Consider the following 12,125-nt stretch of genomic DNA (forward strand, 5'->3'; position numbering starts at 1 on the left):
TTCAGTTTGATCTAAAGTAGGGCTGGGCGATATTGACCCAAATTCATATCTTGGGAATTTTGGGATGAATGGTGGTATACAATAAATATTTCTACTATATATTGTACAAAATGTGATAAATATTTACATGCAAATTAAATTAAACACAGGGTTTTACTTCCTGTTTGAAACATGCAAGCTGGTTGGACATCTTACGTCTGACCTCAGTAGGGTTGGGAACCCTTTTTTTAAATGGAACCGGAAGATTCAGTTCTAAAAGTGGTTTAGATGCAATGCACGGGCAAGGCACTTGAAGTGATCACTTTAAATAGCTGTGTCTTGTGTCGAATATTAATTGCGTTAAGGTACTGTTTACAGTCATGCATCCAAATTAACGCAGCTTAACACAGAAAACACTCGCGCTGCTGAGGTACACAAAGGTGTAACGATGAAGCAAAGTGTAACACATGTGACAAAAATCTCCTGCAAAAGCCGCTGTACAAGTAATATGACAAAAAACTTGCTCCAGCTCGACATGAATCTTAAATCATGCAGTGTTTTCAAATGTTTGAGAATTACTGCTCCTAACATGTCCACTTCACTGGGTACACTGTAAAAAAACTTTGCTGCCTTAAAAATTTTTGTTAAATCAACTCAGATTTACCAGTCATGTTAACAGAGGAGTTGTCACAACTTATAAAATATAGTTGAGAAAATTCAACTTAAATTTATAAGTTATAACAACTCATCTCTAGTCAAGATAAATAATAGTAAGTTGAAATGACTTGTAAATCTGAGTTGATTCAACAAATTTTTTTTACAGTGTACTAAACCTTACGAGGACTACTTCATCAAGAATAAATGATATAGTAATTATTAATAAACACAAATGGAATTGTTTAAGTATTGTGCATTATTTTCATATTTCTTTTTATTATAATGTAATCGGAATCAGAATCGGAAATTGTTAGGAAGAACTGGAACCAGAAATTTCTTACGATACCCAACCCTAGACCTCAGCCTACATTTCAGGCTGAACTACTATTGTAAAGGAGGGTCATATCAGACCATATCGATATACAGTCCCTCCAGAAAAATGCGATTATGCGATCGCATGATTCAATGCATAATCAGCCAAAGTCCGCATATGTATGTGGGGGCCAAATTTTTTCAAATACGCCGTACTTTCACCGCATAAATTGCAGATTTCTGCATTCAAAATATGCGGAGCTTGCATGATTTCATAATCCCCGCATTTTTGTAGCAAAAACTCACATATATCTTAGCAGAAAGCAAATTTTTTTTAGCATTTACTTCACACAAGCGCAGCCATGTCCCCTGTTGCTATGGGAACGTTATGAAGTGACATAAATACGCGAGGTGAACATCATTGAAAAGCTGCAAGCCCCAACTGCAGTTTTTGCAAGTTCCCGCAATTTTTGCAAGTTCCTGCCTTTTTATTTGCATAAAATCGCATAAATATCCCGCATTTTCCATCGCACATTTTAAGAAAAAGTGCCACAAGATCAAGGATTTTTGGCCGCAACAATCACAAAAAACTCTGGATTTCTCTGGAAGGACTGGATATAGACGCTATTGTCTCATCCAATATCCCACTGGGAAAAAATACGGAAATATTATTAAAACTTAATATACCACCCAGCCCTAACCTGAATGCCTTATTAACTTTGGTTTACTTTTGGAAGTTTTGTTAGTTTGTAGTCTAATAGTAGATTTTACAAAAATCAAAACCCCAACACTTCACATTACTTTGTAGAAAATGAATAATATATAAAGAGTTTTATATTTCACGATATATGTTATAAACAGTATCATATATATGAATATTATTATTGCAGCACATTAGTATTTCACTAATAAAAACGTTTTGTACCCAGTAGATCTCAAAATATTGTTTTATTGTATAGTATAATTTGTGTTTGTCGTCCTGGTGTGTGTGTGTGTGTACTTGAAAGAGTTTTTATAGCGTGGCTTTATATGCTCTTGTATCACGCTGTGCTCTAATGCTGGTTGCCGTGGCACGGCTATTCCCCGTTGGTCCGTTATTCCGGTCGGGAATCTGTCTGGCGGCGCCACCCCGCATATTCGGGGTCTGTCTGGCCCGGTGTTCAAAGCTGTCAGACGCGCTCTCTGATTTCAGCGGGACTTCCTCTCCTCGCGTGTGCGCAGACGAGCGCGTCTGCATGAGTGCGGCTGACGGCTTCGCACAGCTGCGAGCGGCGTCTCTTTCCGTTTGCTTTTTCTCTCAACGCCTGTGATCATTAATCCGGCGTGCTCGCCCGGTCTCGATGTGTGAGGTCAGAGAGAGTCGCCCACACACGCACATATGCGTCTCCTTTTACTGTAAATGCAGACAGGCTGAAAAACAGCATCTGAAATCCTCCTGTGTAACATACGCACCTCCAACACACATACACATAAAGAGGAGAGAAACAGAGACAACTCAACCTCATGACGTCATCATAACAACAATCACAATTAGGATTTTCAAAAAAAATTGAATTTCATTCTCTCCTCTTCTCTTCTTATTCCGTTTCTCATCAGCTCTCCTGCTCATCTCTTCTCCTCTCCTCTGCTGTCCCCCTCTTCCCCCTTTTTCTCTCCTTTCTTCTCCTTAGCTCCTCTTTTCTATATTCATCTCCTCTCCTCTGCTCCTCTCCTGTTTTGCTTCTCCCCTCTGCTCCTCTTTTTCCTCTCCTATATTTTTCTTCTTCTCCTCTCTTTACTCCTTTCCCTTTTTTTCTCCTGTCCTCTAATCCTCTTTTCTTCTCTCCTCTCCTTCTCATTTTCTCTGTTCCTCTTATCTCCTCTCCTCGGCTCTCCGTCTGCTGTTTTCTCCACTCTTGTACTCCTCTTTTCTCCTCTTCTCCTCTGCTTCTTTTATTCAAACTCATCTGCTCTTCTCCTCTCTTCACTCCTCTTTCTTCTGTCCTCTGCTCCTCTTTTCTCCTCTCCTCTCTTTCTTCTTTTCTCTGTTCTCCTTCTCTTTTTTCATCTCTTATCATCTTTTCTCCTCTCTTTCTCTCCTCCTCTGCTTCTCTTCTCCACTCTCCTTTGCTCTCATTCTGCTTTTTTCTCCTCTCTTTAATTATTTTCTCTTTGTCCTGTACTTTGTTCCTCTGCTCTCCATCTGCTGTTTTTTATTATTCTCACATACTCCTCTTTTCTTCTCTTTTGTGCTCCTTTATCCCAACTCCTCTGTTCTCCATCTGCTTTTTCTCCTCTCCTGTCTTTCTCTTCTCATCCTCTTTTCTCTTGTCCTCTCTTTTCACTTCTCTCTTCTGGTGTCCTTCTTTATTTTTCTCTCCTCTCTTTCTCCTATTTTCTGTTCCTCTTATCTCCTCTACTCTGCTGTTTTCTTCCATCTTTCTCCTCTCTTTTCTTTTCTCTTCTTTGTCTCTTCTCCTCTGCTTCTTTTATTCACTCTCCTCTGCTCATCTGCTCTTCTCCTCTCTTCACTTGTCTTTCTCTTTCTCCTGACCTCTGTTCATCGTATCTCCTCTTCATCTGCCATTTTTGCTGTCATCTGCTCTTCTTTTCTCCTCTCTTTCTTCTCTCCTCTCTTTCTCCTCTCCTCTGCTTTTCTTATCCCCTCTCCTCTGCTTTCCATCTACTTTTTTCTCCTCTCTTTGTCCTCTCCTCTACTCCTCATTTGTTCCCTTTTGTCTTTTTCTTCTCCTCTGCTCCTCTTTTTTCTTGTCCTTTCTTGTCACTCCTCTCCTCTGTTCTTCTTATCTTTTCTCCTCTCTTTATCTTCTCCTTTGCTTCTCTTATCCACTCTCCTTTGCTCTCTTCTGCTCTTTTCTCCTCTCTTTACTCCTCTTTCTCTTTGTCCTGTCATCTGTTCATCTGCTCTCTGTCTGCTGTTTTCTATTATTTTTCTCCTCTCATGTACTCCTCTTTTCTTCTCTCCTTTGCTCCTCTGCTTCTCTTCTCCCATCTCCTCTGCTCTTATTCTGCTCTTTTCTCCTTTCTTTGTCCTCTCCTCTACTCCTCATTTCTCCTCTCCTGTCTTTCTCTTCTCCTCCTCTTTTCTCATGTCTTCTCTTTTCCTTTTCACTTCTTTTTTCTCTTCACTCCTCTCCTCTGTTCTCCTTCTCTTTTTTCCTCTCTTCACTTCTCTCTTTTCCTCTGCTCTCTTTCTTCTCTCGTCTCCTTCTTTTCCCTCATGCTCTTTCTCTTCCTCTGTTATTTAGCAGGGCAATTAGGCCATCCAGTGTGTTATATGCAGATGTATGTGTGGTTGTGTGTGTGTTAGAGTCAGAACTGGGTTTTTTTGTGTTTTGATTTTGCTGATGGACAACAGGTAACACAATCGTTTTCTCTTATCTCCGTTATGTATGTATGTGTGTCCAGGGCATCGACAGAAGCCGGATGAAGGTGTAAAGCCAAGCGCGTTAGCTTTCTCTGAGCAGCTGAGGCGAAGTGCCATGCGCTGTAGTCCACACCATGGCCCCGCCCCCAACCCACGCCCCGCCCTCAACACGCCCCCATTCAGCAGCCCCGCCCACAGCCAGATTTCTGGTGAGTTAGTCCAGTAATTCACTTTATGTTTCATTATAAATCCACATCAAAGAGCAGCGCAAAGAGCAGGGAGGGGCCATCATCACTTTTAAACTAAAGTCTTATTGTTACAGTAATTCATAAATACGCCATTTGGATGCACTTGTGAGTGCTGTTAGCTGCTTTAGGGATAGTGAAAGGGTGTGTGACTGTGTGTGTTTGTGTGTGGTACTTTGTTATTGGTTCTGCTTGTTCCTGGCAGGTGATGGGGGGGAAGTGGGGACACATCACACATCATCGAACATTCAGACATAACAAATACAGAGAACAAGGACACCTTTGATTGGAGCTTAGCTGAGCATGCCAGAGCGTGTCACTACACACGCACACACACACACACACACACACACACACACACACACACACACACACACACACTAGAAGGGAAAGTTTAGGTCCTAATAACATTCAGTAACAATTCAGACCTCTTGGTGGCCACAAATCTGTCTTTACGAAATGAAACAAAAGAAACGATGAAAGAGCAAAGTCAAACTTTCTGTCCTTTCATGTATTCATAAAACACACAAATGCCATCGACATTTCCCACAGTCCCAGCTGTCATGATATTCTTATTATTTGGTCTGTTTGGATTATGTGTGTTCACAGCGCATGATCAGTCATCATTACATTCATGTTTTGTTTAGAAAACATTTTGTACTTATAATATATTTTACCTTGTTTCATTTTTATGTTCAGTCTCAGTTTCTGAGAAATGAAGTGACAGGAGCTCTAAGTTAAGACCCAACACTTCTGCTTTTCAATTATTTCCCAACGTATAAAACACGGAGCTCCACCTCTGAAATATTGACATCATCTCAGTTTCTCTTCCCCTTCATGTGTGAGGTGTGTTTGTGTGCACGCAAGTGTGTGTGTGTGTGTGTGTGTGTGTGTGTGTGAGACAGACAGAGAGAGAGAGAGAGAGAGAGAGAGGGATATATAGAGAGCGATCACCTTGCATGTGTGCATTTGTGAGGAAGCAGAATAAAGGAAGTGAGATTCATTTCACAGGAAGCAGGTTTGTGTGAAAATCCCTAATTCAAAACACAACCAAATCTTTGTTTTGTGTATTGAAATGATTTGATTTAATTATAAAAGGAGCACCAGAGGATCAATACAGTTTATAGATGATGTGAGCTATATAGTTGTATTTGCAGTACATTTAGGGGTGGTTTCCCGGACAGGTCTTAGTCTCAGACTAAAATATATGTTTGAGCTGCCTTAATTTAAAACCACGTGGTACTGACACATCTTACATATAACAGTCCCATAGTTTTGTCTCAAGATGCACACCTGTATTGTTTTTTGTAAGGTTTATCTGAAATGTCCTAATATAACTAAGGCCCTTAAGTGTTTAATCATGATCAAACCTTATAGCGATAGGATTTATTTCCATTCTGACCAAAGCCTTTTCATGTTGATTTGTGCAGATTCTCCCAAATATTTTTGAAAGATCTCATCTATATTATCAACATACATTTTAAGCCGTATGCCCTTAAAGCCTATTTTAATTTCTCTTCAGTGTTAAAACAAAGTTGATTCTTAAAGCAAAAAATTACAACACAATATTGGGCCAGATTTACTAAACGGGGCAAATTAACGTCAGAGCGCAATTCCAAAAAAGCGCCAATGAGAGTGGTGATATCTGGGGGTTATTTACTAAAAACACGCAAATTAAATAACAAAGGAGGAACAGTTGATTTCCATAATGATCAACGCAACCTACTAAGAGCAGCGCAAAATAGTTCAGGGTAACAAATAAGCAGAGCTGATGAGGTGCAGGTGATCTACTAACACCTGATGCGCTTTAGTTCAGCACCACGGACATCACAGCTGAAAATTCAGGGAGTGAAATCGCAGCTAACGAAGTCATAGGACACTGAAACGAACTGGAGGACAAAAAAATGAAGGTTTAGAAGAAGTTTTGAAATGTCTGGTATTGTGTGACGACTTCTCGTGACTCCTATTTTATTTACTTTAGCAAATAAAAATGAATATGGTTTGGCAAAAATATTTTTTAAAAATAATATGTTCTTCTGGCATTCCAAATAAAATGTTATATTTTAAAAAATCATGCGTTCTTTACTCTCTGTGATGCCTCTTTTTTTTAGCAATAACTGCAGCCATTTCAAGCGCAAGTGATTTAAGACATGATTTTTTGGCGTTAAATAATGGTGCAAATAGCAGTAATATGACCACATGCAAAGATTAGTAAACCACATATAATTTAAATAATCTCCTCCCATAAATTTTGTGTCTGAAAGGGAAACTCCTAAAAATTAATATGCAATAAGATCAGTCGCAAAAATAACTAGACCACACCTTTACAAAGCTAATTATCCACTGCACGTCTTACGTAAATCCAGACCGTTTTTATTTAATGCCAAAATGATGGTTTGCGCTGACGCAAGCTTTTAGTAAATCTGGCCCTAATTCTCATGAGCAATAGAAGAGCTGCATATGACCATAAATAATTACATGACCCTGGACCACAAAACCTTAAGTCTTAAGTAGCATGGATATATTTGTAACAATAGCCAACAATATATTGTATGGGTAAAAATGATTTTTTTTATGCAATAAATTATTAGGATATTAAATTAAGATTTTTATTTATTTTTATAATTATTATTACATTATTTAAATGTATTTATTAAGTATAATTATATAATTTTATTAAGATTTTTTACCTCTCCAGGTTCAACGTTTGCCACCTCTGTCCTATACTAATAAACCATACATCAATGGAAAGCTAATTTGTTCAAATGATGTATAAATCTCAATTTAATTGAGAAAACATTTCTTCAAAAATATTGACCCTTATGACTGCATTTGTGGTCCAGGGTCAGATATAGCATTGAGCTCTGGATGGGTTAATGATGAAGTGAGCAGTGGATTGAACCGGGTTGGGCTGTGACGCTGGATCTGAATGTTTCCTGCCGCCTGCTTCTCTCTGATCCGACAGACAGAAATAGCCATGGGAACGCAGCCAACGGAAACCGTTATTAAGTCAATTCGAGAGCGCTTTTTCTTTCTCTTTCTCGTTATTTTCTACTTCTCTTTTCAAACTGGAGAAAATGGGGAGCAGCTGCAGTGCCACGGGTTAGACGCGTCTGTTTGTGTGTTTGCACAGGATTTGCGTGCAAATATGAGGAAGCTTATGAATTTAAAGAAGTTTGCATTTACAGCATGTATTAGTGTGTAGGTATGTGTGTGCAGATAGAGCGTGAGAGAGAGAGAGAGAGGGCAGAAAGCGGAAGTTTGGACTGAAATATGTTTGGAGAACGATTTTTGGCAGCGCCTTACAAAGTAACGCAACACTTGCTGCTGTAGTTGTTTTCTTAAAAACCACTATACTGTAACATTACACCACAGGGACATTAAATAAGTTACAGCCAGACGTCTCGGATGACTTTTTGTATCTCTCAGGCGTTTTCCTTAAATGTAAACTGGAATAAAGAATTCGCTGGAGGGAATTTTAAAAGCTGGAAACATCACAGAAGTTACAACTTTGATCATTCCAGTAAATTAAAACCGGTGAGAATAACTGGAAATTCTTGTGGAAAAAGTCATTTTAATCCCAATTCCAAAAGACATATTTTCATAGTACACAATATGAATCATTACAGGACACGACTCAACAGATACTCCATCATCTTTCTACTGACAGGAACACTTTAGCCAGACTGCAACAACATACTCTGTTATTTGCATCGTTTTCCAGAATTATTATCATCTTAAAATCAATAAAACAAGATATATTTACTAAAGTCTTGTTTTTAGAGAAATCTGAAAATCTTGTGCAATTTTTGCTTTAAATAAGAACAAGCTGTTTGCAAATGTGGTAAGAAAAATAATTCAATTCAAAAGAAAAAACAAACCAACCATATTTGTTCTTGTTTAAGGCATAAACTTCACAAGATTTCTCTAAAAAAAATCAAGACATTAATTTTTTTGGCGATGTATGGCAATAGTTGTATGGTTTCTTTAAGAACATTTTGTATTCGTGTGCTTGTAAATGTAAGTAGTTATTGAGTTTCGTATCTCTCCAAACCATTTTTGGTAGCCGTATGTGTGTGATCTCAGTAATAAATGATTGAGTCCTGCTAACACCGGATGCCTGAATCCGCCTCCAGCCACCCACCCAGCCATGTGTGACTCCTGCCCCAGATCAGAAGCCCTCAGCCTGGGGAGGGGAGGCAGGAAAAGTGGGGGGGAGAAGGCTGGCAGCGGGCCGCGGTCTGGATTCACTTGAAACGGACCGCTCGCTCTTTGGCCGCCGAGTGTAATTTGCTTCCCCTGTGATGGGCCGCCCCGCTCTTCTGTCTGAAAGTCTGTAGGATATCGGGGAGCGTTTATTAGACCGCAAGGATGGAGAGAAAACAACCAAACTTGTACCGATACAACCGTCTCCTCCCAAATGCTTACTCAGACTTTATTATTCAGGGTCCTTATGTTTAGCTGAAATAGTTTTGTTTGGATTCTACTGACTTTGATTCGTGCAAATGTGCAGATGAAAATACTCTCATTCAAATACTGACTGTGTGTAATATGCAATGCTTGTACTTATTTCTTTTTGTTAATATCAAAGTATTAGTTTGAGTTGTGATGAGGTTTGTAAGCCAGATGTGCAAAGTTTAACCTAACAAAGCCTCTCCAGGTGTATCATAAAACACACACATCTGTGATGGACTCTCTTCATTTCTTTGTTTTTATGCTTATAAGAACACATATTATGCATATTAATGTTTTTTATAGTGTTCATCACATACAAAACTTTTATTTTCTGTAATATGGTATTTTTTGAAGCAGCTTCTCCAGAGTTATTGTGTAAATATGATTTTACCATGTAATAACATTACTGTACTATGGTAACACCACAGTACCCATTTTGACAATCATACTGTGGTGTTATCTGAATATAAATGTTGAATGTTATGATTGAATATAAATGTTTTCATTTCAGATACTCGACAGATGCAAACTTCTCCATCGTGGTCGTATGAACAGTCGTATCCTTACCTGGGTTCCATCTCCACCCCAACGGTTCATCCCACAACACCAATATCACCCAGCCGAAACGCCATACACTGTAAGTACTAAATATACTGTAGTATCACCATGGTACTTACTTGTTAATGCTTTCTTTGCAAAAAGATACAGTGATGATATCAAATGTGAATTTCATTTAACATTGAAATAATAGCTGATCATGGAAATCTAAAACATCACTGGATTTAACACTGCATTTTGTTGGTCAATAGCTTGAACGATAAAGTACCCATGAATAAAAAAAATCTTGTTGATGATTTCTCCTATACACAAATCACAGTAAATAGGACACTTTTAGGGCATTTTTATGGCTCTTATTTTTATTAGAAACATCTTAGACAGCGTTGATACTCCATTCTTTTTATCATCCTTAAATATCTCATATGTTGTTTATGTGAAAAGCTTTAATTAACACTAAACACTGTTTTACAAATACCAAGTCTCATTGTTTTGAATCAATCATGTACCATAACTAATCATAACATTGTCTTCTCTCAGGTCCAGATCTGACAGCGTTTACCGACCCACGTGTCAGTCTGGAGCGTTCCTTCCCCTCGCTCCCCTCCCTACCAGACGGGCGTTTCTCTGACCCTCGAGTGCCCTACCCCACCGGAGCGTTCACTTACACGCCGACCCCCGTCACCAACGCAATCGGCATCGGGATGTCGGCTATGACGACCCCTGCCGGCCGCTACCACACGTATTTACCGCCGACCTACCCCGCCGGCTCTTCTCAGGGTCAGGGCGGACCCTTCCAAACCAGCTCGTCGCCCTATCACCTGTACTACAGCAGCGCCGCCGGATCGTACCAGTTCTCAATGATGCCGGGGGGAGGCGGAGGCGAGCGCTCGCCACCCCGCATCCTACCGCCCTGCACCAATGCCTCCACAGGCTCCGCCCTCCTGCACCCCTCTCTGCCCAATCAGAGCGATGTCGTGGTGGAGGCCGAAGGAAGTCACAGCAGTTCGCCAACCAGCATGTCCGTCGAAGCCGTTTGGAGGCCGTATTGAGAACAAAGACTGAAGGGTTTGACCAATAGGATGTGGGCAGCTGAATTTGGTGGTTTCTGATTGGAGCATTTTGGACTCTTTGTTTTACACCTCACAGCATGAGACTAGTTGTGGATAGTTTGTATTATTATTATTATTAATGTTGTTATTATTATTGTTATTGTTATTGGTCTCATCAACATCATCATCATCATACAACATTGTTCAGCAGTGGCAGCCATGTTTTGAGTTCACTTTTGTTTCTTGTTTCTTGAACATCCCAACTATGCAGGTACACAAACCTAAATGCTCAGCCAATCCTTTGCAAGCATGTGCTCCCATTGTACACAATGATAAGAAAATTGCGTTGACTTGCTAGGCAAGATTTTTTTCGTACTGTAACTCCGCCATAACAGTTTTTGACCTAAAAGAAACTGACGACTTACATCACCCTGCACGCAGACAGACATGTGTTTCGTTTTGTATTCTTACGTTTCAGTTTACATTGCTGGAAGTGTTTGAGTTCATATACGTGCTTATTAACTATGATGCACCGCCACAACAGTATGGATGCAGAACGCCGCAGAACAGGGAACGAGACGCTGCGTCAGCGAAGCTTCGCTATGAGAACGCCTTCTGTGTGACTGCTTTGAATTTGGTGCCAGAGAGCGAAACTTATTACACAGTCAATATTTCCAAGTATTCGTCATAAAGTGAAAGATACATTTCAAAGACACTGGCCTTTTAATCTTTTCTACTCTGTTGTCGATGTTTTCTCAGCCCTTTTGACACACTGTAGCCAAGGTAAAGCACTAAGCATAGGAAACAAAGTCTTTGCCAATAGCGATATGCTCTTAAGAGTTTAAACAGACATTTGACTCAGTAAGTTTCCAGGTTTATGAGACTCCACTGCCTTTCACGCTCTTTCTCTTCTCACCGGGAATTCAAGGTTTAATGGTTGGATGGATGTAAGATGGACCTTTTGTGTAAATAGATTGTAAATGATTTCAATGGCAGTCTGATGATGACATCATGGATTGCTCAACACAAGACACTGTTCTCAACTTCCACCATTGTGAAATGGGCAAATCTTGCCAAATGCAGCTTAAAATGTTTGTTTTTTGTCCTGTTCAACATTTCTTTGCTGAATATAATACGGTTGTGAAGGAACTGCTCATTTCTATGCCATGTGTTGTGTCTTTATTTCTTCTTTATAATGAATGGGGCTTGCCAAGATTGACAGCATCATTGCTGTTACTCGTAGACAAAACACTTAAGTGTTTATCTGTCTCTTTTTTTTTATCTTACAACGCTTAGGAATTTTAGGAATATTTAAAGTTGGAAACTTAATGAATTATATGAAATTATTTGTGCATGTTGGGTAATTTATACAAATCACATACAAACATTAGCTGCCTTGACATCAGACTCATCTTCATCTGCGTGCCACATTTCCCATATAATCCCGTGTAATTTCCATGAAAAGTTTCCATAATTCCCAGAATTTTGCAACCCTAAACATTC

General features: G+C 39.5%; 1 protein-coding gene across 5 annotated transcripts in view; it reads left to right on the forward strand.

Annotated features, from left to right (window-relative positions):
* The window catches only part of runx1 (RUNX family transcription factor 1), a 49,605-nt gene extending 37,823 nt beyond the window's left edge, over window positions 1-11,782 (forward strand). For 4 of the 5 annotated variants that reach the window (XM_065254105.2, XM_065254104.2, XM_065254107.2 and 1 more), the window contains 3 exons: window positions 4,357-4,524; window positions 9,527-9,652; window positions 10,111-11,782. In XM_065254105.2, the coding sequence (XP_065110177.1) occupies window positions 4,357-4,524; window positions 9,527-9,652; window positions 10,111-10,622 (806 nt within the window). In that variant the 3' untranslated portion in view covers window positions 10,623-11,782. The remainder of the gene's footprint in view (window positions 1-4,356; window positions 4,525-9,526; window positions 9,653-10,110) is intronic. The other variant, XM_065254106.2, reaches the window with a different exon arrangement.
* Window positions 11,783-12,125: the final 343 nt, after the last annotated feature.

The sequence above is a fragment of the Paramisgurnus dabryanus genome, chromosome 4 (genome assembly GCF_030506205.2).
Source record: "Paramisgurnus dabryanus chromosome 4, PD_genome_1.1, whole genome shotgun sequence".
Lineage (NCBI taxonomy): Eukaryota > Metazoa > Chordata > Actinopteri > Cypriniformes > Cobitidae > Paramisgurnus > Paramisgurnus dabryanus.